This window comes from Cucurbita moschata, unplaced genomic scaffold, assembly GCF_002738365.1.
Source record: "Cucurbita moschata cultivar Rifu unplaced genomic scaffold, Cmos_1.0 Cmo_Scf00008, whole genome shotgun sequence".
Lineage (NCBI taxonomy): Eukaryota > Viridiplantae > Streptophyta > Magnoliopsida > Cucurbitales > Cucurbitaceae > Cucurbita > Cucurbita moschata.
Window position 1 is genome coordinate 1,571,610 of NW_019268524.1, and position 24,616 is coordinate 1,596,225.

The 24,616-nt window shown below is 34.5% G+C and overlaps 4 protein-coding genes across 11 annotated transcripts in view; 2 read left to right on the plus strand and 2 right to left on the minus strand.

The window, feature by feature from the left end:
* Positions 1-376: 376 nt before the first annotated feature.
* LOC111446664 (fatty-acid-binding protein 2) lies at positions 377-5,419 on the minus strand. Of its 4 annotated transcripts, none has more exons than XM_023085569.1 (11): positions 5,146-5,415; positions 3,788-4,410; positions 3,455-3,686; positions 3,213-3,288; positions 3,023-3,125; positions 2,669-2,737; positions 1,957-1,993; positions 1,797-1,871; positions 1,658-1,709; positions 1,069-1,113; positions 377-948 (listed from the first exon to the last, which is right to left on the minus strand). In XM_023085569.1, exons 2-11 carry the CDS (start codon positions 4,303-4,305, stop codon positions 851-853), a joined length of 1,305 nt encoding a protein of 434 aa, XP_022941337.1. In that variant the 5' UTR covers positions 4,306-4,410; positions 5,146-5,415; the 3' UTR covers positions 377-850. The 4 variants fall into 4 exon arrangements, 3 of the variants coding, with proteins under 3 accessions (XP_022941337.1, XP_022941339.1, XP_022941340.1); XM_023085571.1 differs by lacking the exon at positions 5,146-5,415 and adding an exon at positions 4,878-5,025; XR_002711126.1 differs by having other exon boundaries at positions 888-948; positions 1,628-1,709; positions 5,146-5,419.
* Positions 5,420-6,278: 859 nt separating this feature from the next.
* LOC111446706 (guanine nucleotide-binding protein alpha-1 subunit) lies at positions 6,279-12,236 on the minus strand. Of its 2 annotated transcripts, none has more exons than XM_023085637.1 (14): positions 11,921-12,235; positions 11,613-11,767; positions 11,429-11,501; positions 10,676-10,713; positions 10,486-10,575; positions 10,223-10,300; positions 9,058-9,165; positions 8,816-8,917; positions 8,665-8,720; positions 8,390-8,524; positions 7,086-7,179; positions 6,929-6,988; positions 6,771-6,850; positions 6,279-6,610 (listed from the first exon to the last, which is right to left on the minus strand). In XM_023085637.1, exons 2-14 carry the CDS (start codon positions 11,697-11,699, stop codon positions 6,433-6,435), a joined length of 1,179 nt encoding a protein of 392 aa, XP_022941405.1. In that variant the 5' UTR covers positions 11,700-11,767; positions 11,921-12,235; the 3' UTR covers positions 6,279-6,432. The 2 variants fall into 2 exon arrangements, with proteins under 2 accessions (XP_022941405.1, XP_022941404.1); XM_023085636.1 differs by having other exon boundaries at positions 6,385-6,610; positions 11,613-11,795; positions 11,921-12,236.
* A 6,926-nt stretch (positions 12,237-19,162) lies between these two features.
* On the plus strand, positions 19,163-21,329 carry LOC111446468 (serine/threonine-protein kinase RIPK). The gene is made up of 5 exons (XM_023085303.1): positions 19,163-19,586; positions 19,744-19,879; positions 19,973-20,109; positions 20,496-20,619; positions 20,733-21,329. The coding sequence occupies exons 1-5, from the start codon at positions 19,200-19,202 to the stop codon at positions 21,158-21,160; spliced, it is 1,212 nt and encodes a 403-aa protein (XP_022941071.1). The 5' UTR covers positions 19,163-19,199; the 3' UTR covers positions 21,161-21,329.
* Positions 21,330-21,604: 275 nt separating this feature from the next.
* Positions 21,605-24,616, plus strand: part of LOC111446519 (G-protein coupled receptor 1-like) — a 6,057-nt gene continuing 3,045 nt past the window's right edge. For 2 of the 4 annotated variants that reach the window (XM_023085361.1, XM_023085360.1), the window contains exons 1-7: positions 21,608-21,988; positions 22,789-22,820; positions 22,901-23,070; positions 23,297-23,391; positions 23,823-23,924; positions 24,008-24,064; positions 24,439-24,582. In XM_023085361.1, the coding sequence (XP_022941129.1) occupies positions 21,812-21,988; positions 22,789-22,820; positions 22,901-23,070; positions 23,297-23,391; positions 23,823-23,924; positions 24,008-24,064; positions 24,439-24,582 (777 nt within the window). In that variant the 5' untranslated portion in view covers positions 21,608-21,811. Of the gene's footprint in view, positions 21,989-22,687; positions 22,821-22,900; positions 23,071-23,296; positions 23,392-23,822; positions 23,925-24,007; positions 24,065-24,438; positions 24,583-24,616 lie in introns of all 4 variants that reach the window. The other 2 variants (XM_023085363.1, XM_023085362.1) reach the window with 2 other exon arrangements.

Genomic DNA, 24,616 nt, shown 5'->3' on the forward strand with positions numbered 1-24,616 from the left:
TATAGGTTCTTTATTTATAAACCTATGATCATTCCCTAAATTAGTGGACGTGGGACTTTCATCGTCCAACAGAACCATCTCCCTAATAGACACATTTTAAAAATTTGAGACTGACGTCAACATGTAACGGCCAATATCTGCTAACAGTAAGCCTATTACAAAACCTAACGTCAAAACATCCACATTCAACAGAAACCAAATCTAAACATGGCGGCCGTCACCTAAAAGATAATAATCATAAAATAAAGTCACCCCAACCAAAAGAAATTACAAAAACAAAAAACCTTATATTAAACATAACTAATACAAGTACATATACATACATAAAAGATATAGATAGAATCCATAAAATCCCAAACTCAATCACTCCCAACCATCCAGATATTGTTCTAAATTCTATAAAAAGAAGAGAATAACTTTGTATCACTCCCAACCAGTCTCATAAATCATGGGCGTCACAACCAATTACTCACTCTATTCATTTCCTTATTAGAACAAAGGCTGCGAGAAAATTATCAAAATATAAGAAAAAAGTCCTAAAAAATGAAAGCTGATAAATTTGATGAAACCTGCATATACATACAGCAGCCATTGGCGTAAAAGAATCAATCAATGGTTATTTGGAGTGTCGCCTGTCTTTCTTATTGTCTTTTTGTTTTTTTTTTTCTTTTCAAATATGTACTAGATCTCAACCGCTATTGCCAGCTTTTGAGTGCAAAACTAAGTGATGATCTTGTTAATGCCAAAGCCTGCCACCAGTTTCTCATGTCACAGCAACCAATTGTCCATATAAAATGAGGGGCAATGGAAGCTCTGGTACTTCAGAACAATTTTAGAACAAAGATGTTAGTCAGCATCTACCAATAAGACTTGCCACATTTCTACCGATCTCTTTTTTCGTTTCCTCCGACACTGGAAAGTCGCCAAGGTAAACATCAAAGAACGCCCCTGCAAGTTATGATTTCATGGTTGAGATCTTCACATCAATTTTCATTGACTAATAACTAACTATTATATGTTCATTTCAATTCTCACAGGACGAGTTCAGAAAGGTGATGTTTCACTTACTACACAATTCCTTGCTACGAACTGCTCCAATCAGAGTGCCTCCCACTGTGCAACAACCACCATTAGTCTTCTATATGATTTAAATGATTTTTTTAGTGCAACAAATGAGATGATTTGAACCTCCGACTACAGAGGCGTGAGTACATTAATTTATTGATTAGGTCATACTATTGTGCGTATGGGGGGAATAAAATGCAATACGACATGTAAGAGCCCCAAATTCGATTCAAGAGTAACTAGGCTGCACAATCGGTTATCAATGGTATCAAACTTTATGGCCGAAATTAAGTCTATAAATACCATTTCTATCTATGAGTTTCTTTGCTTCTTTGCTTTGTTATCTACGTTCAGAACATGTTTTTTAAGTTCAAGCCAAAAATTTAAAACTAGAATATAACTTTTTTATAAAAAAAACTTGTTTTTGTTTTTTGAATTTGGCTAATAAGTTTAATGTTTCCTAAGATGAAAATTATATCAAAATAATTCTAAAGAAACCTGCACAATTTAAAAAACAGAAAACCAAAAACAAAATTGCTATCAAAGGGGACCAAAATGATTCCATCACGCTATAATTGTACTCTCTGCTTACTTTCAGTGATTAATTGTCCATCAGCCGTCTGTCGAAAATCGATCGTTGTTCCCTACAATATTCCAATGCAAATGAAAAATAGAACACACAAAATTAACAAAATACAAACAGAAGTGACGCTTCGAATCTATAGAGATACCAAAGGTAATGGAATGTCTTTGGTGAAGAGAGAACCAAATGTCCTCACACAATCGTAATCAGTTTCTGGATTTGCCTGTGCCAATTATTAGTTTAAAAAATAAGAAAAATTAAATCATGTCCAGAAGCAAAGATATGGCTAGTTGTATCGGACACTTTACCTTCAACAATCGTGCTCTAAGTGATTTCTCAAAAGCACTGCAACAGAGAAATCAGAGCATGATTATCAATTAGCTTGAGTAACATATTAACATTACGAAACTCAATCAACTATAATTTTACATGAAGTTGTAAGAACAATTTTTAATCCTGTTTGAATGCTTCTAAAATAAAACTACCGTATCAAATTTACAGTTCAACAGTAAAATTATAACTGCTTATAAAAACAAAGCAAATTCCATGATGACCTGGATGCACCATTCTAGTCGCTACATCAATTAGAGAACCTTGAAAAATTGTTCAAACGCTAGAGTGATAGTGGCATATCTTCATGTAAGCTATATAAAGAGAGTAGTCAACTTCCAATAATCTAAATCCTACTGGAAAAGGCAACTACATAACACTACTTATCACCTAGCTGAATCTTTTATGCCAGGAGAATCTTAAGTCACTATAATTAAGAATCCAATTTGTATGAACTGTACCTGGTAATATAATCAAACTGGGCATACTTCAAACTTAAAGTGCAAAATTTATAAACTTCACAATCTGTAACTGACTTTAAAGACACACACACTCAATATACAGGCTGTGAGATGTTAAATGCCTAGTGCGAATAAACTGAACCTTAAAATATGATATACCCACTATTTAAGGAAAAAGATTGACCAATAAAGTATGTATCAGTGTTCAATTCCAAAGAAAGAAACATACTCTCTTACAGTATTGATTTTCATCCCATTGCAATTAACCACAAGCCTGACGGTCATATTAATATCCTCCCTGCAGCATGGTAATGTACAAAAACATGATTAGAAATAAGGCAGAAGTAAAGTAACTTCTTGGAAAACTGGATCCAAGGTCAAAAGTGAAAAGTGAAATCTATGTTCCCATTCAGGCTAGGAACAGTAGAGAAGACGAGAAATCCCTTGGCACAGTCATATCGAGCATACTAAACAAATTTCCAAGCCTTTTTCACACTTTCCAGACTACTTTTGAAACTGCAACGCTGACAATTGAAATGAAATAACAAAGGAATTACATAACTCGAGAGAAAGGTAAAACTACCTCAGAAGGTCCTCATAAAAATCACGACGCTCATTTAATTCATCTGCTGAACTAGAAGCATATTTTGGACCAAGCTTCTCGCAGACAGAGTTTGGATGAACATCTATAAGGGGAAAAATCAAGGATCTGATCAGAAAAATGAAGATAACAAAACAAAAAAATAGAGTACCTGATATACCAATAAACTTACAAAAGCCAAAAGCATAGACCTTCAGGGATTTAATTTTGACTATTTTTACAATCCGGGATCCAGTTCCAACAAGAACCTACAGTAGCAGTTGAGAATTATTAGCAATATAACCCAGAGATAGAGTAAAATAATGGCCAAGGACAATGATAAGAAGGGCAGATTGACAGATAACAACTTGGTTGTCAGAAAAGCATATAAACATGGAGAGGAATATTTTAAGGCCACAATCGGTAAACATTCACCTCTGAACTCAAGCTGGAATTATTTTCTCCGGATAGAATGTTATCTAGTACCACGGGAAACTCAATGCCAGTTTGGGGCTCAATTGCATGCCGTGTCCAATTCACGTCAGGAAACGTTAAACCAGCAGGTGCTCCATACGCAACTTCGCAAGGTTTCTGCTCCGTGCATCCATGGACATGCAATTCATTGTTCTCCAATGGAACAGCTATAACATCTGATGATCTGCTGGCCCTTGATACAAGAATAAGTTTGGGTCAAATAATTGAACCTAATAATAAAGGTTAAAACAAACAGGAAATTCATTCCATTCATCTCACAGAACAGCAGCTTACAAGTTGTTAAGAGGAGGAACTAAAGCAGCCGCTACTGAGAGCAAAGGATGCAACTGCTGCCTTCCAGCTTCTTTACCCAAAAGTCTCGTTGCAAAACCGCCAATCTTGCCAAGAAAAAATGGCTTGGAATGTTTCATTCCCAAATTAAAGCTAAAGTGAAATCCTCTAGACCCAATTCTACCAGAACGGATGCTCCTAACTTCTGTCAAGTTTTTAACGCTTCTAGAATTTGAACCATGTAGATCACCTGCTATTTCCCTAGTCATGTTTGCACTTGACGTACTTGAGCACCATAGGAATAGGGCACCAGCGATCTTTGAAAAGCAATTAAAGGCTTCTTGAAGTGCTAAACTTCCAGCCAGATACAAATTTCTAGATTGATACAGAGAATTATCCATAAAGAAACTAATATGTGAAAATAGATGGTCTCCAAATCTATGAGATGAAAAGGGCTCGACTGGCAAGATATAAGGTGAGCCTCCATCAAGATCAATGAAAAACACCCAATTGTTCCCCATATTTCCTCCTTTATTAAGTTGTGTGATATTCAGGATTTCTGGCTTTCAATAGGGGCAACCAATGTCTACTTTAAGAACGGAATCCAGATGACAGGTACAATAAACCTGCACAGATAAAATATAAATGTTGAGAACCAGAGCCAGGGAGACTCAATAAAGCAGAAGAGCAACAATGCACGATTTCTTAGATTATGCCAGACCTTCCAAAAAAATCATAGAAAATATTAATATTCAGAGACGAACACATTGTAAATAACCTAAAATAAGCAAATCAATGTACAATAGATACAGATGCTCCAACCACATATGACTCGCACTCGTTTTTACTATTCCAACATGCGTGGAAGACTATAGATCAGATAAGGCAACATCAAGACACGCCGCTCTATAGAAAGTTCGCCAGAACAAATCTACAATTCAAAATGGCTTCTATAACAGAACGGATTCCACCATTCCACCACCCAATGCAATGATTATTATAATAGAAACGATGTAGGTTCTTTCAAAAATTCAATTGATCACATACACTCATAAAATGAACAATGTCAACCAATATTTACAGGATCACATACACACGTCGTAGTAATTTCTCGTGTTTCCACCAAAAATCGAATTTCAATTAACAACACACTTGAAGTTACATGAAACGGCGGTGCAATGCAGAAAGAAGAATTCTTCAAATCACATTTTCGAATTCCTCCACAATCCAAAAAAAAACGCAAAGAATACGGAAAGCGTGACTTCATATTTTCATCTCGTGAGTCAAACTCAAAAAAAAAAAAAAAAAAAAACCGACAAGAAAACAGAAAGAAGCAGAAAGGACGATCGACAAAGCCTCACCCCAGCGAGATCCAGATGTTCGCGACGAAATCAGCTAGGGTTTCAAGCACATTGAAAGTCAGCAAACCATTCCGAAAGAGAATTTGATGCTTCAAATCGAGAGAAAACAAGGAGAAGAATGTCGTAGAGAATTGAAAAAGGTGCTGGATTTGCGTTGAATGAGAAAAATCAAAGAAATGCAACGGGGATTTTGCGAATTGGAGGCATTTACGCGCGTAAAAAACGAGACCCTGTTTCTTCTCACCTACCGACCTTTGTCGTCTTTGCATGTGCCAACCAATCCTCCTTTTTCTTCTAAGCTTCCGTTTCCGTCCATTTCACCGTCCGATGTGTCGGCCACATTTATTGAATACTTTTTAACATAAAAAACACGCACCCACACATTTATAAATACTTTTCTCCACGCTTTCTCAATATTATACCGCCAAATTTTCTAACCAAATAAATATATAATTAAATTTGGGTATAATTTTTTAGTTTCTATTTAATCCATAAATTTCAATTTTCATTTAATTTGGTGTTCTTATATTTTAATTTTTATTAATTAATTTAATTCTTTTAAATTATAAAAATGAGTAGGGCTCTCACGACTAAGATTTACACTAGAGGTCACGCAGCAGCTTCCCATGGAGCCTCCAATCGTAACATTTGATAAGCTTATCTATGATTTGCTCTAGCGGTCTCTCGAGCCTATTGAGAATTATTGGGAGTGAGTCTCACATTGGTTAATTTAGCGAAAGATCATGGATTTATAAGTGAGGAATACTATCTTCATTGCTACAAGGCCTTTTAGGAAAGCACAAAGCAAAGCCACGAGAACTTATGCTCAAAGTGGACAATATTATACCATTGTGGAGAGTTGTGATTCCTAACATGGTACCTAAACTTAACCATGTCAATATTATACCATTAAGGAAAGGCTATTCGAGAGCTCAATAAGCCTCAGTGGAGGCTTATAATGTTAAGAATTATTGGGGGGTTTATAAGTGAGGAATATTCTCTCCATTGATGTAAAACCAAAGTAAAGCTACGAGAACTTATACTCAAAGTGAACAATATCATATCATATCAGTCAGAGAAAATGCAGATCATATCATATCAGTCAGAGAAAATGCAGAAAAATATAATGGGTGTACACAGAATCCAAAAACATATGTTATGTAATTTCAAAATAATTTGGATCATCAAATTACAAATAGTTAAAAAGATTTCAACTTTGATACAAAAATGTTTTAAATCAATGAATCAGACTTCCAACTTCCTTCTTCTTCAGCTGTGTTCACGACGTCACAATAACCCGGCCTCCAACAGGTTTCTCCGCCTCAAAGTTTCGTCTACGAGTTTGAACGTCTTCTTTACGAGTTTCTGATCGAGAGCAGTCGTTCTGTATACCTTAAACACCCGATCTACTCGGTCTGGTGACGTCGTCTGAAAATACAACTCCTCGAATTTTTTCTTCACGAACCTGAATTCATTGATTCGTATGCATCAGAAGTGCTACTTTAGATCAACTACAAGAAAGAGGGGAAAAAAATGGCAGCATTGTCCCTAGACTACAAGTCATCCCGCTACGGATATGGGTCGGTTTAAGCATAGAGGACGAGGGGGGAGGGGTAGATACGTACTCGTAGGCATGCTCGATCTCTTGTTTCCCAGTCGATATCGGCTGGTAATCTTTGAACCATTCACATACACTAAGAGGGACCTATCATAAGACACTAATTCGTATTAATATTTAAAGGACCTATCGAAGCGCGTCGTAATACTCTCTATCAACACTTACTTGTAGAACCTTTTTCTCAAATATATCGAACTTGTTGAGAAAAAGCATGAACGACGTTTTCTGCACCCAGAATAAAACAGCATCAAATTGTGGAACGAAATTATCGTCAAATACACTCACGTAAACACGTAAACAAAAACAATGCAAAAAAGTAAACCTCAAAACACTCTTGTTTCAGAACCCACTCAAAAAGTTCCTTTGTCTCCATCATTCGGTTCTTCTGTTCGTCCTCGAAAAGTGTTTGATCATACCTGAAACCGTTATCGGTTAACCCATTTGAATCTGATAAACCTTATGGCAATAGTATAATTTAATGCAATTCTTGTTCTTTCGAGTTAAAAAGACAAGGAGCCACAACTAAATTTATACTTTCATTATAGTTTAAATCATTACGGTCTCTTATATATAATCTCGAACACGTCTCCCGATACTAGCGGAGTGGATTATAAGGATAATGCAAAGAGTGGAACATCGATTAGCACAGCTATGCAGACAAAAAAAGACGACAGACAACAAGTATGTCTTGCCACCATGATCACCACATGGGTTGTTAGATCACCAGCTAGCTATGATCTACTTTTCCTCTATCATTTTAGACTTTTAAAATTATCTCTTCATTTCCTTAGGACACTCAACTTGAATCGCTACCGTGAGATCTCACATTGATTGGAGAAGAGAACGAAACATTCCTTACAAGGGTGTGAAAATCTCCCTAGTACACGCGTTTTAAAACCTCGAGGGAAAGCTCACAGAGGACAATATCTGATAGCGGTGGGCTTGGGCTTTATAAATGGTATCGCAGCCAAACATTGGGCGGTTTGCCAGCGAAGACGTTGAGCTCCCAAGGGGCGTGGATTGTGAGATCCCACATCGGTCGGAGAGGAGAACGAAGCATTTCTTATAAGGGTGTGGAAAACTCTCCCTAGTAAACGCGTTTTAAAACCTCGAGGGGAAAGCCCACATAGGACAATATCTGCTAGTGGTGGGCTTACACATGGTATCAGAGCCAGACACTGGGTGGTGTGCCAGCGTCCTCGCTGGCCCCCAGAGGGTGAATTGTGAGATCCCACATGAGTCGGAGAGGAGAACGAAGCATTCCTGATAAGGGTGTGGAAATCTCCCCCTAGTAGACACGTTTTAAAATCTTGAAGAGAAACCCATAAGGGAAAGCCCAAAGAGGACGATATATGCTAGCGGTGGGCTTGGGCGGTTACAACTATCGTCTAAGAGCTACTCTCCAACCTAGTCCCACCGACTTCAAAAGAAAACAATAGAAACTAGTAAAAGGCCCTCGTTCACTCAACTTCATCGCACAATCAAATATTCCTAAATGGCTTCCCATCGGGTTCGGGGAGCATCCCCGACCAGGTGGTCGTGAACGAGAGGGGCATATATCTTTTTCCTTCTACATTTGTCAAGACTACCAGAATCACAAATAGGTTAAAAGAGAGATGGTCTTACTCACTAATAGCAGCACAAAAGATAACTGCTGTAACACCTTCAAAAAGATGAATCCATTTCCGCCTCTCGTTTCTCTGTCCACCGACATCAAAGAGTCGATACACTTCTCCGCTCTTTTTATTTTCTCCAACGGGACTACCAAAATCAAACAAATACCATAATTAATTATAACGATTAAGCTGTAAGACAAGCTTAATCGTCTTACGAGATTTTAATTAAGATACATAAATTATAAGGAATATAAAAACACATTGTAAACATAACTAAATATTTACCTAAACTGGATTTCGACAACACCCGTTGTACGAACTCTTGCGTAGAGCACGTCTTCCTGTGATCAAAGCCACATAAGAAAAGACCCAAAATTTACGCAAATAACTCGATCTCGTTACTAGTTTCACTGTAAAGGATACTAAGATTGAGTACCTTAGTTGGAATGTAATTTACATCAGATAATCTCTGCAAATTTTCCATGAAATAATGTGCACAATCTGGAACTTGTAGTTCGTTACCACGAGCATACGTTTCCTACAAAGAGAATAAGAACGCTGAGCTCGCTTCATCTGGGACGAATTCAAGAAGATAAAAAGCTTACATAAAATAAGAAGAGTCATGGTCGATTTCATTTAAAAGATGCCACTAGCTAATCTACATGGGGCCACGGCTACCTGAATCGCAGCATCGTTCCATAGAGTCTCTATATCGTGTGCATGCTCCCTAGTCAAACGCGGGTAATCCAATCTACCGCCAATGTCGGATAATTTCTCACCAATGTCCTGATGCAGAATCACGAGTTAGGTGCCATAATAAGCAGCAAAAGGTTCAGTACATGTCCATCCAAGTTCACATCCATAAGCCAGCAAATTATATTTAGGGGAAGAAATACATTTTCACCCCTATACATGGGCCAAAATTTGAAAGAGCCAACTTTAACATTGAACCTTTTCTTTTTCTTTTACCGTACAACACTCGGCCTGTGAGATCCCGCATCAGTTGGAGAGGAAAACGACGTATTCCTTATAAGGGTGTGGAAACTTCTCCCTAGTAGACGCGTTTTAAAATTGTAAGGCTGACGGCGATACGTAACAGGCTAAAAACGGACAATATCTACTAGCGGTGGGCTTGGGCTGCTACAAATGGTGTCAAAGCTAGGTATCAAGTAATGTACCAGCAAGAACGTTGGGCCCTCAAGAGGGTGGATTGTGAGATCCCACATCGGTCGGAGAGGGGAACAAAGCATTCCTTATAAGGGTGTGGAAACCTCTTCCCAGTAGACGCGTTTTAAAACCGTGAGACTGACGGCAATATATAACAGGCTAAAACGGACAATATCTGCTAGCAGTGGGCTTGGATTGTTACGCCATCAATCCAAGGCAACTGACATATTTAGCCGACGGTCAATTTCATCAAATTAAACCCTTCAACTTAATCGAGTTTCCATTTTACATTGAAGAACAGTGGCTAGATTATAAGTAGTCTTTTCGATGAACGAGGCTATTTTTGTGGGAATTTTTTCTTCTTTCTTCTAGTCGTGTTTGATATACTTTTCACTTGGGTTCGAGCAATTTTCTTTCCTAAGTTCGTGAGTATTGGCTTTCTTACCTACTTGATTTCGTGGCTAGGTTCGGGTAAATTCTTATTCTCCTTCATTTGTTATTCAACATTTCAGATAAATCGCATTTTGCGTATAAATCTGCCCCCGTTTCTATTTCTGAATCATGAACCAGAAAGCGAGCTGGACAAATCCTTTATGCAACCACTGGCAATTATTATAAAACGGTACGAGACAAATGCTCGAGTCATGCAAGCTCCAGTTAGACATAAAACGGATACCTTATTGTCACTGGACAAAACATACTTCGAGAACTCTTTATCACTTTGAGCGAGCTCCTTTGAACCATCGTGTAATACCTGAAACGTCAAGTTGAATAAGAGGTTATAGTTATTGACAAACGATACAATATCGACCCATGATTTAGAGTTTTGGCACTCAAAATAAAAAGGGATATTATGTTGTAATTTTTGGACAAAATCATTTGCTGTTTGAATCATGCAGAAAGGGAAATAACCAACACACCCTTTCAAATATTGCATACTTTTATAGTCTGATACACATTTGCATGAATGACTGGAATATAGCTCTTCAGCTCTGCCTCATCAAACCCAGTTTGGAACAACAATTTTATCTGCAAAAATGAAGCGACAAAAGCAAAAAACGTTTAGTGGACCGACTACATTACCACGTTGACGTTGCCGATTATAACGGTAAAGAATACAAGGGCTTGCCTGCTTAAAAATGGTGGATTTCCCGGACTCTCCGACACCTAAACAATTGGGTAAATTCAGCATATTTGCATTGCATTGTAAAAGAAAATTTGCAATCCTTTTGTGAGATCCCACGTCGGTTGGTAAAGAGAAGGGAGTATTCTTTATAAGGGTGTGGAAACCTCTCCCCTAAAGAAGAGAATATCTACTAGCGGTGGGATTGGGTTGTTACAAATGGTATTAGAGCCCGACACCGGGTGATGTGCCAGCAAGGAGGTTGAGCCCCGAAGGGGTGGATTGTGAGACCACACATTGATTCGAGAGGGAAACAAAGCATTCTTTATAAAGGTGTGGAAACCTCTCACTAGCACAATCAGACGCATTTTAAAAACCTTGAGAGGAAGCCCGAAAGAGAAAGCCCAAAGAGGACAATATCTGTTGGCGGTGGGCTTGGGCTGTTAATATCCTCTTTGGGCTTTTAAAACGCGTCTACTAGGGAAAGGTTTCCACACCCTAATAAGAATGTTTCGTTCCTCTCTCCAACCAACGTGAGATCTCACAATCCACCCACTTGGGGGCCAGCGTCCTCACTGACACACTGTTCCCAGCTCTAGTACCATTTGTAACGGCCTAAGCCCACCATCAACAGATATTGTCCTCTCTAGGCTTTCTCTCAAGGTTTTAGAACGCATTTACTAAGGTACTCTTATAAGGAATGTTTCGTTCCCTCGTGGGGCATCCCCCAAAGGTAATGTGAGGCTAAAATACACTTACCAAGCAGAAGAAGTTTCTGAATATGTTTTTCAGCCTCTGTTTCTTGAACAATCCGCCTCTCTATTTCAGCAGCCTGGAAAACCACACAACTTGCGATCATATCGAACCCGAGATTCAACAAATAACACAACATTGCTACTTCAACCACCATTAAAACCAAAGATTCTAATAAAGCATGATTCACCTGCACATTCTCTTCAGTATCTTGTTTATTGTAACGACGATTTCTGCTGCAGAGTAACCCCATACTTCTACTCAAATGAGACAGCATAGAAAACAACAGAACACTAATGGTAGCACTCACACAGCTTCATCCGCATCAAATGGGTCAACGATCGCCTTTGAAAACACTCACTCATATTACAATCTTGAAACCCCATTTCAAGCATGCAAAAAACAACACCCAAACACCCAATTCAAAGCAACAGTTCATAAAATGCAATCCAGAGCAGACCCATCAAAGAAAACAGTAGAGAATTCCGTAATGAGTACCTAAAAGAGAGTGTTGGATGAAAGTGAAGAACAGGCAGATGAAATCCCAGTTGAGTGAAGATCTGGAAGAAGGTTTAAAAGGGTAGCCTAGATTTGGCGGATTCGTAGAGCGGTGAATGAAGTGGTGGTGGTGTAGAGTGAAAACAGAAGTGGGGTTTGATGAATAATCATATTAAATTGATTGAAGGAATAAAGAAAGGAATTGGGAAGGAAGGGGTTTGTGGGAAGAGATAAGTGTACGAAAAGAGAGACTATAATTAACACCAGAAATGGTGAGAAAGCAGGGGGAAGGTGTACGTGTCGGCTCGATGAGGAAGGGAAAAATGCCCAAACCTCAGCGCCAAGATGCCTTTTGGATTACCCACCTCTTTCAATTTCAATCTTCGGTCAAACACCAGAAACGACAGCCTCTGATTATAATCAAAAATATGTTTCTTTTTTTGTTTTTTTTAACAAATTCTTATTACCAAAATACTTCTCTTTTCTTTTCTTTTCTTTTCTTTTCTTTTTTTTTTTTAATTTCTGCTGCGTGATGTGGTTGGACTGTGGACCGACGACCGTGGACCGTGGACTGTGACTGAGCTGAGCTGTCCTTTCCTTTTGCTGTGTCCCAAAAGCCAAAAGTTTCATGTTTTTTTTTGTTTTTTTTTTTCTCTCTTTTTCTTCTACAATTGTTTTTTCAATATAATATTGATTAATATTATAAATAATTGGTGTAAATTTATAGGATAAAAAGTAATTCGAGATGGAGAAAATATTATTTAAACCCAAAAACAATTATAGGACAAAAAGTGGGCTGTCGGCCCAATATAAGCGGAAGATGGACTCTTTGGTTCATTTCTAGGCCCAATAGTTTTTTTTTTGTTTTTTTGTTTATTTATAAATATATATATATATATATATATTATATGATGAGAGTAGGTAATTTATGTCATTGTAACATATAATAATAATTAGTTGAATTTTGAACAACTCGCTAACTAATATATTTAATAATATTTATATTTAAAAAATAAGAATACAAATGTAAATTGACCAATACCTAGGAGATATACCGGATGAAGTTGTCGAGTCATTTAAAATCATGTCCCAAAAAACCCAAACATGAAATCTTAACGTATTGCTTGGAGTAGTCCTACGCTGGCTAATTAAGATTTAGATCGTGGGTTTATAAATAAGGAACATTATCTTCATAGGTACGAGGTCTTCTGGAGAAACTTATACAATTGTAGAGGTTCGTGGTTCTTAACATGGTATTAGAGTCGTACCCTTAATTTAGTCATGCCAATAGGATTCTTAAGTGTTGAACAAAAAAGTTGTGAGTCTTGAAGTTACAGTCAAATGTGACTCAAGCGTCGGACAAATGGTGTATTTTGGTCGAGAGTTGTAGAGAAGGAGACGAATCTTGATTAAATGGATATTGTTTGAGAGGTCTAAAGAAGGAGGCCCCATAAGAGGCGTTGGGATAAAACAAACAAACTATCTTTAATTTATTTTTGAAATAGGCAAACCCGCTCGATAAATTAAGATTCGAGAATAAGTAAAATGTAGTACAAACCATCTCTACCTTACGAAAATACAAAAAGTACACAAAGTACGAGTCTACGACAATATTTCAAGACTTTTAAACGTAAAAAGATAGTGCATTATATGGTATGAAAAAGAAAAAAAAATAAAAAATAAAAAAGAAATTATGAGGCTGAAAAATGGTTAAGTGGGTGGCGTGTCAAAGGGGAGGAAGCTTTAAAACTAGGGGAAGGCGACGTGGGGAGAATTTTAACGGTGTGGTTAGGTGATTTAGTTGGGGAATTCATTTTGTTTTAAATTTAAAAAATTCCTAAATTACAAAAATATTCAACCTTTTAGAAAACCATATATATTCAAATTAATTTTTTAATAATTAAATATAAATATATCGAAAAATGATTTTTATTCTTTATCCCTACATAATTTTTCGAGAATTAATAGATTATTACAACGATAAAATAAACTCCAAAAGTCTAAAATTTATTTAAAAAAAAATTAAATTGTTGTTGGGATAAATTTACAAACATTAATAGACGGATTCATATAGGGATTTGTTCAATTGTAGTCGTGGGTATGAAAAATAAATTATTGATAGTCTACTATCAGCTTAAATCGTTAACGTGACATTAAATTAAAAATTTAACTTGTGATATAACTAACATGAACCATTGGGTGAAAAATAATAGCGTACAATTTTTTAATTTTTTTTAGTTGATATTCAATAAAATTAAACAAAATAATATTATCTACTTTTAACGGATACATATTGGCGTCAGTCTCACAGTTTTAAAAACAAATCTACTGTAGAGAGAGTCTAGTCCTACTCAACTAATAGTCGTATTTTTAAAACAGTAGGACTAATGATGACGATAGGTAACGATTCAAAGCGAATAATAACTATTAACGATAAATTTGAGTGGTTACAACACATTTTTTCTTATATGGGTTTTTTTTTGGAAAAAAAATAATACTAATTAACATTTTTCCTTATAAAATTTATAAATATATTCAGTATTTAAATAAATTTATTTTAACAATAGAGAGTAATTTTAAAATTTGTTTAATTACATGAACTATATTTAAATATTTGGAAATAAGGTAAAAAATAAAATGACAAATTACAACGATCAAAATCATATTTGAACCTTTGTTTTATAATTATTATTTTTTAGATTAAAATTATCGGTTCCAATATAGTTTTAAAAGTATTCTTCAATATTTTTTTATTTTGAAAAGTTTAATTTAGTCCTTCACAAATTATTTCTAAATTAAATTTATTTATTAAAAAAACATTTATTTACTTTATAATTTTTGTATTACAAATATTTAAGTTTCAAATACTTTATTCTTGCACGTTGTTAAACTAAAAAAATAAAAATAAAAACACGTAAATTACAAGGTTAAAATTAAAATTAGAAACATTTAAAATTATAAAATAGTAAATTAAATAATTTTGATATGATTATTAATATTTGGGTGTTATTTTCGTTGGCGTGAGAGATGGGGTCGCCCGGACCGCCGGTCCAATCCTTCACCAAACCCCCTTTCTCGAAGCCTTTTGCCATGCTTCACTTTCTCCCATTTTTTCTCCCACCATTATAGCCACTCACCCGCCTTCTAGAAACCCTCCCTTAATATATTTTCCTTTTTAATTATTTTTATTAATATATTTTACTAATTTTTTAACTTATTTAAATTATATAATTTAATCTATAAATATCTTCTTTTTTTTTTTTCGAGTCAATCTAACTAACTCTAAAATAGGGTTACAATTCAACTCAACCACGTACTAATTTTTAAAATTGTTATGAAAATAATAATATTTAAATTTTGTAAAGATTCATTTTTACGTAAGTAAAACCTTACTTACCAAACTTAGTTGAAAATTTAATCACCTTCCCCTTATTTATTATAATTTGAAATTTTGTCAAATAAAATAAAATAACTCGCTTTTCAATGAATAAAAAATATTCAAGCTTATGTCCCACTATACTTATTAAAATTATCTTTAAAAATACGCACACGAAGAAATTAGGCATTTGAAAGTTAGAAATAGACCACATAAATGAAAATGAATAATTATTTAAAAAATAATTAATTATTAATTATTCATGCTTTACAAATGCGACTTTAGTATGTATTATTTGTTTGGTTTCATGAACGTATATCTAGATATCCTTTGACCATTTTAAAAATTATAAATTCTAATTTTCTAATATTAATTAATTAATTAGTTTTTATTATTGGGTTCATGAACGTTGTTCGTTCATGAATATTTATAAATTAATGTTGAAAATAAGAATTGGATTGGAATTCTATACGACCACTCACTGTCATGGAAACATTCGAGATAAATATATATAATATTTTGTTTAATTTAATTTTCATTTAAATATTTAAATTATCGTACACAAATAATCTTAAACTTTTATATAGTTTTACGCTAAGATCAAATTGATAATAATTTATTTTTACCGAAAAAGTTTTATGCGGGATACTTTTATAAGTTTACTATTAAAAAAAATTAATAAATCGAGTTATAGAATACAGTTTTATGGAGTAAAAGAAATAGAAAGTCAAAGTCAAATGTGAAAATATTTGGATGAGATTATGAAATGAGCTAGTAGACTGTCCATTTCATGTCGTCTTTAGTCATCTTCCACATAAAATTAAAAATAAATAAATAAATGAAAAATTAGAGAGCTAATATCATATTAATTAATAAAACTAAATTGCTCGGCTGCGTACTAATTATGTATCAACTTGTGAAAAAGTCAACCGTCTTCCTAGAATTTTCTTTCTAAATTCTATATTTTAATCTCAAATCTCTATTTTTAAATTTTGATTTTTTTTAATGGTGTCTAATAGATAATTGATTTTTTTTAATTTTATTTTATTATCATCCGATCAGAAATATATAAACAAAAATAATATAAAATTACGACGCTAAAAACCGGAACGGTCGTGCAATGTACTTACGGTATTCGGAAAAACCGACAAAGAAAACCGGATACGGTTTTGTCCAAACAAAAGGAAACAATAAAGTAAAGCCTTTACGGCGTCGTTTACTGTTATCGTCTATAAACAATTAGGAAGAGAAATTTATTATATTTAGAAAACCAAAGCCTTTCCATTTATTATTAGGTCGGCTTTATGTCTGCAAAACGACAGAATCCAGGAGGCGGAGGAGACTCCGCCGTGTCCCGGCGGCGTTCGCCGTCTCTGGCCCCTTTTAATTTGTGTAGTATTTCAACTTCCCTTCTCAACCGTCGATGTGCTAAGAAGAATGTTTTTATTTTTTATTTTTCAATTTTTTTGATTTTAATTTTAAATTGGTTAAGAATGAGAAATAAAAATAGAAGTTTTTATTAATATCCATATCATTTACACATGAGAAAAATATAAACTAATTAAATATTCATCCGCAGTAACAACTAATACCTACCAATAAATAAAATATAAATTGATTAAATATTTAGAATAAAATAAAATATACTATAATATTAAGATATATTTCATAAATAATATATTATCCAAATATTATATTTCACAAACTAAAAAAATTAAATACCATAGTTTATGTAATTATTTCGTAATTATTTATGTAGAGATATAATTTTTTAGTATTATTTTAACCAAATAAAAATAATAATTTACATAATTTTGAAAACCATGGAGGGATTGCTTGCGTTGGAAGCTATGGGCGACAGCGGTTTAATTTGAGTAATGCTGTGGCCAGATGTCTTATATTAGTTCAACAAATATTTATATAATTAATATATTTTCTTAATTCAACCAGTTAATTTCCTAACTTTAGTTTCTAGAATTTCTTCTGTCTTACGTAATCAATTATTCATTATCTCATCTCTACCCCCATTTTTCAGCTAGGTTTCACCATATATATATTTTTAATTTCATTAATATAATCCTAATATTACCATTCAAATTAATCAAAACTATAGGTTATATAATATTTGGACTTCCCAACTTGACACAATTAACTGATGTCACGTATTAAATTAATTAGCAAAGCAGTCACCTTAAAACCATGTTTTACATAATACAGTTGTCCCTTTCCCTCGAATTAAATAATAAACATACTAAAAACCCCACCAATTAAAATTGTAAAATTTTAAATTTTAATTAGCTTAATTAATTATGGGGTTAGTTGGATTAGTTCAATTTGGTTCACCTTGTCTATTTGACCACGCTGCTCCATTGAACTTTATCCCAATTTCTTTCGTCTACACATATTTTTAAAATTAGGCTAAGAGAAAAACAAAATATTTATTTATTTATTCCTTGAGTTCAACAAATAAATGGGGAGAATTTGAATTATTTGATATTTAATTAATTTATTTATTTATATATATACACACACGTGTGGTTGGGGATGGACTAACTCAAGGGAAAACATGAAAGTTTAATTTAATTTAATCTAAGATTAATAAAAAGAGTATTAAAAAAAATCTAAAAATTTAAGGTTAAAATTAAATAATCTAATTTTCATGGAAAAAACTAAATTAAATTATTGATAAATACAAAATTGTTTTTTAAAAGGTTTATGCATTATGAAATAATTTGATGTGAAATTCATAATATGATAATAATTGTTTTAAGCATGCTAATTGATGTGAAATTCATAAATAATATCATATTGAGCCCAGAAAACCAACTAATTAATTTTATGCATTTTATTCATAAATAATAAAAATATTTGCAACGTGTATGCCACGTAATTTCACATCGCGTCACGCATTTAAATTAACCACATCACACGTGTACAAAAATAATAATATATATATATATATTATAATTGCATATTGCACATTAATTTTATGCCTCTAATAGATTAATTAATTAGTACTAAAATAATAATTGAAGCTCTTGTATTTGAGAAGAATCTTATGGTTTTTAAAAACATGGCTTTATTTAAGTTAGTGTGAATTTATTATTTATTTTAGAATTTGATGTAATATAAAATTATTATTATCTAATTTTGAAGACGAATGAATGGATAATTTAAAATAAAATATAATAATAATAATAAAATATTAGAATTTGACTTGGTAACCTCGATTTAGATTGTCTGCGATATTGTTGGATGCTATTAAGAAATTTGTATAAACGTTGATATTTTACTTAAATTAGATGACGATAGATGTCAATACGAAATACGAAAAAGTAAATATTATAAATTGTTATGAAATGTCAGCCACGATGGTTGATAAAGGGTGGAAATTGTGAGAGAAGAGGAAGGAAGAAAATAAAATATTAGCTAGATGGTGAAATAAAAATTAAAAAATAATTCAACTTAATTCAATTATTTATATATATATATATAATTTCAATTATTTCAATTCTCATTTTTTCGAAATTATTTGAATATTTTTAATAATAATAATAATAATAATAAAATAGTAAAAACTTACTTTTACAGTGTTAAACCATTTTTAGGGGTAATTAAGGGTAGATTAACGCAAGGTAAACATGAGAAATATTGATAAAACGGAAAGTTAATTTCGTATTTCAAATGAAAAGAATTAAAATAGGAAGCTGCTTCCCCTTCCCTTCGAAAATTCCAATACTTTATTGGACTAAGATTTGTGTAATAATCTCCCAAAACTGGGCCCACACCGAAGCCACGCGGCATACCCAATCGCTATAAATACCACTCCACCTCGGCAGTAGGTGAGTGAAAATCAACACCAAAAATATTGACATTTTTAAATCGGACAATTTCGATGCGGTTATGGGTATGAAGAGGAAGATGACGTGGAAATCGATGATCGTTTCGAGTTGTTACAAGGCGGAGTCCGACGACGGCGACCGGCACCGGGTTTCGAAGAAAGGTTTGTCGCAGAGGCTGTCGCTGTCGGACGCGAGTAACCCGAGCTCGCCCTTGTCGATCGACGACCTGTCCAATTCTCTCGTCGGACCCAAGCTTCATGTCTTCTCATTCGCTCAACTTCGAACCATCACTCACAATTTTGCCTCGTCGAATTTGCTTGGAGAAGGCGGGTTCGGTCCGGTCTACAAAGGGTTTGTCGATGATAAGATTAAACCGGGTTTGGAGGCTCAGCCGGTCGCCGTTAAATTGCTCGACCTCCACGGATCTCAAGGCCATAAAGAATGGCTGGTAGGCTGCCGATATATTTTTTTTTATTAAATTACAAATTTACCCTTGCAGGTATATTAAAAAATATGGGTCGACTTTAAAATAATAATTTAACTAATTTTATAAAATTAATTTCATATATATATATATATATCATTGTTTTTGTCCTTTTCTGTAGGCAGAGATAATAATTTTGGGTCAAATGAGGCATCAAAATTTGGTGAAACTTATCGGTTATTGCTGGGAAGAAGAGTACAGGCTTTTGGTTTATGAGTATATGGCCAGAGGCAGTTTAGAAAACCAGCTTTTTAGAAGTAAGTGACTTTTCTTAATTAATTGGCTAATTAACTAATTAATTACATAATTAATCTATCATTAACTAAATAAATACTTCTTAATTATTGTAGAGTATTCGGCTGCTTTGCCTTGGTCAACGAGGATGAGAATCGCTTTAGAAGCTGCCAAAGGCCTTCAATTCCTTCATGAAGCCGATCCTCCCGTTATATTTAGAGATTTCAAAACCTCCAATATTCTTCTCGATTCTGTAAGTTCTTTTTGTTTTTTTATTGGAGGATGAAAGTCACACCTCTGCTAATTTAGGAAGGATCATGAGTTTATAAACAAATAATACTCTCTCTATTAGTATGAGACATTTTAGTAGATAATATCATATCAAAGCCATGAGAGTTTATGCTCAAAGTGGACAATATCATATTAAAACCCTAAGAGCTTATGCTCAAAGTGGACAATATCATATCAAAGTCATGAAAGCTTATACTTAAAGTGAACAATATCATATCAAAGTCATGAGAGTTTATGCTCAAAGTGGACAATATCATATTATCGGTTCATTTCACTATTTTTTTTCCTTCTTTTTTTAATGATTTTTTATTTTTTTAAATGTTTGAGGTTTTTTTATTTTTTTTTAAGGATTATACGACGAAGCTCTCAGATCTTGGGTTGGCTAAAGATGGCGTTGACTGCGAAGACCAACCCGACATGACTTGTATTATGGGCACTCAAGGCTATGCCGCTCCTGAGTACGTCAAATCCGGTGAGTAAATTGAACTCGGCTCGATTCAATCGATTAAGAATTACGGATCTCCACAACAGTATAATATTGACCATTAGCTTACTTATAAACTCACTATCGACGTTGTTTTACAGGCCATTTGACGACAATGAGCGATGTGTACAGTTACGGGGTTGTTTTGGTAGAGCTGCTGACGGGGAAGCCGTCGATGGACCGAAACACGGGCGAGTTTCTAGTGGACTCGGTCAAGCCACTTCTAAAGGACTCCAAACGGCTCAGCCGAGTCATGGACCCAAGGCTTGAGGGGATGTACTCGGCCGACGGCGCTCGTAAGGCTGCTGCCTTAGCTCATAAATGTCTCAGCCGCAACCCCAAGAGGCGGCCGCCTGCGACGGAAGTCGTTAACGTGTTGAAGTCCTTGCAGGACTTTAATGACGTGTTTACGGCGCCGTTTGTGTACGTGGTGGAGGATTGCTGCGTGGAGGAGGGGAAGAAGGAAAATGGGCTTGGGCTTGGGCTTGGTGGGCTGGGCTGGAAAAACTGGAGGCCCATATCTGTATGATATTATAGATTTAAAAGAAATTATTGGGATAAAATAAATCCCTATAAAATCTAGTTTTTATTTTGATTTTAATTTTTAATTTTTTTGTAATTAAGCTTCTTCTTGATATTTGGTAGAAATCAAGAGGTGGTGAGAAAATGTTTATGAGAAATATATGGAATACTTGTACATAAAATTGTTTGTCGAAAATGATTTTAATAAAATTGTTTGTCGAAAATGATTTTAATAAAATTGTAAATTTTTTTTATTATAAATAATTAGTATAATAATTAATTATACATGTTATATTTAAAAAAATTAAATAACTTTATTTATTTTTCTAATTCATGTGAAAATAATAGATAAAAAAAATTGGAGAAATAAAATAATAGGATGGGGTAGTGCATGGGATAAGAGGGCCGGATCTTGAACCGAATGATTCCGGTTCGAAAAATTGGTTGAACCAACTCGACGGGGAATGAGATTCAAGGAACTCGTTGAACTAATTTTCGGTCCCTTACAAGGAAGTTACAATTCTCTCTAAGTTGGCGCGATTAGAAAACCGTATATTTACAACCCGGTAAAAAGGACGCAAGAGTTCAAATTCCAGAACTCATTTCTTCGTCGGTGATTTTCCCGGCAAATTGAAACCGAGCAGTCCGTCACCGGAAAATGGCTGCCGTTGTGCGAGTTGCCAGTATTCCTGGCCACGATCGAGTTCTCACGGCGGTTATTGCCGGAACGTCCAGTCTTTCGTTTCTGGGATCGGGATTCGTCGTCCTTTGTTACGTCCTCTTCAAAGAGCTTCGCAAATTCTCCTACAAGCTTGTCTTCTATCTCGCCCTCGCCGTGCGTATCTTCTTCTTCTTCTTCTTCTCTACTTATTTTATTTCAGATCTACTTATCTTCGTCAGAATCTGTGGTTTTCTTCTAATGATTTGATTTCGATAATTCACCGTGAAGATTAAGTTACACTGAGTCTGCAATTGAACGTAAAATCAACGTGAAATCATGTTTACTTAATGACGCGCGAATCTTATAGCATGTTTACTTAATGTTTCTGTCCGCAGAGTTGGAAATTTAGGATTCTTGTTTCTGTTCCTACCTTGCTGTAACCTTTCAATTTTGGCTTGGATCTCTTCCTGGAGTGTCTATCATTTAATGCTACGTTTTTTTTTTTTTTTATATAAAAAATAGTGAACTACTTGTTTTTATCTTCAATTTTTGGCGTATGGATCTCTTAAAATTTGTTTTGCAGCATTAGGCCCAGTAAGTTCACAGTTTTTGTCTGTTTGCTCGTTATTCATTAATATCCGCGAAACCATGCCACATTCCGCGATAATCGTGTGCGCCGAACAAAGTAGATAATGGATAGTATTTAGCGTCATGGACAGCTATTGATCTTAAATTCAATGCAACACATAATAGCAGTGAAATTTAACAAGCTACTCCAATAATTACAAATAAGTACATATGATGAGAATGACTACCGGCTATTGATATTTTTTCCCCGCGAACTGAAATGAATAAATTTGCAATAAGAAACAGAACTGCATGGAAAAGGCAATTTCAGGAGCGATCCTCTGATTTTCCCTAAGATGTCTACCTGCCAAATGCTTGCTTACTAATCGCTATTTCTCGGGATGCAGGATATGCTTTCCTGTTTCTTCACTATGATTGGGTAGGATTCCTGGTGTCATCTTCACAAAATGGATTCACTTTGTAGTTTCAAAACCTTTTACTGATTTGTTCTCAATTAAGGGATCCGGCGACAGGGTTTTACTGTTATGTTCAGGGCTATAGCACGCATTTCTTTTGTGTGGCATCATTCTTGTGGACCACAACAATTGCATTCACCCTTCACCGTGCTGTTGTTAGACACAAAACCGACGTTGAAGATTTTGAGGCCATGTTTCACTTGTATGTATGGGGTACGAATTCAGCTGTTATGTTTAAGGCATCTCATATAGCTTTTGATTTCTATTTCTTTTCCTTACACCATAGATATTGGTTATGACAATGGGTTACTACTACATTAAGTAGCCATTTTTTTAATTTCTCAAACTTGTACTATTGCCTCTAATATAGTTTCACATACGAGTTATTAAACTGATTTTATAGTTTTCGATGCTAATTTAAATATTTATTTTGATCTAGGAACATCCTTAGTGTTGACTGTTATACGTTCAATTGGCAATAGACATGCACATTTGGGAACCTGGTGTTGGGCACAGTCGGGGCGTACAGGAAAGGTGGGTAACTTTGATTCACCTCCTTCAAGCGGGACTCTGTTTTTAGTTATATCTGGTTAGTGAAATGCAAGTGTCCCTTTGGGATGACGCTGCAAAAATGTGTATTGCACTGAAAACCAAGGATAATTGGGTAAAATTCAAATGGGAACTTGTGAGGTTTTCTTCCATTCTATTTACTGTTTACATTTAGAAATGCGGTATAAACTAAATATGAAATTTACTTCTCTAAGGAATAAAATTTCCATCTTCATTCACAATTCATGCAATGTAGTTTCTCACCTGTAAGTAACTGCAGTTGTTAGAAAGGGTTAAAGAAAATGATTTGTCTCTCAAACTAGAAAGGATAAAGACTATTTCTTTTTATAGATCTTCAACTTTAGTTGTGATTTCATTTTCCTGCTAGTCTTACTTGAACATGTCCTTTCTTACAGGCTGTTCACTTTATAACATTTTACATGCCTCTCTGGGGTGCAATTCTCTACAATGGCTTTACTTACCTTCAAGTCATACGCATGCTTGATAATGCTACTCGTGTATGTACTCAAATAATTTCTGAAGAATAGTATGCTCTGATCATCATAGCAATTCAGTAAACCATCTGTTGTGAAATTTCTAGATGGCAGTTGGCATCTCAGATAGGACTTACCAGTCAGATCCAAGAGCAGACGTGAAGGTTTTATTTTCAATACTTTCTTGAATAACGGTGACAGAGAGATAGAAAAAGACTGTCCTGCGAACTAGACTGAATGAAGACTGTTTCATTTTATTATTATTTTTATTTGGGGAAGATGATCATTTTGTTTTTGGTTTTATTCACACGAGCTTCAGTAACACTAGAATGAAGAAATTAAGGAAATGATCTAGATCTAAAATCCTAAAATATCGGTATTTAATGTGTTATCTATAGTCCAGAATTATACTTTATTCTACAATCTGTTGTAACAAAATATGTGAACATATATTCTTCTTTTCTATGGCAATCACATGATTGTGGACTCTGATTATTTGAATTAAATTTTTGGTGATTTTTTCCTTTTCCAACAACAGGCTTTAAACAGATGGGGATATTACCCGCTCATCCTCATAGGGTCGTGGGCTTTTGGTACAATCAACCGTATCCATGATTTTATTGAGCCAGGTCATAAAATCTTCTGGCTGTCAGTTCTTGATGTTGGGATGGCATCTCTAATGGTAACCAACTTTTTTTTTTTTTTTTTTTTTTTTT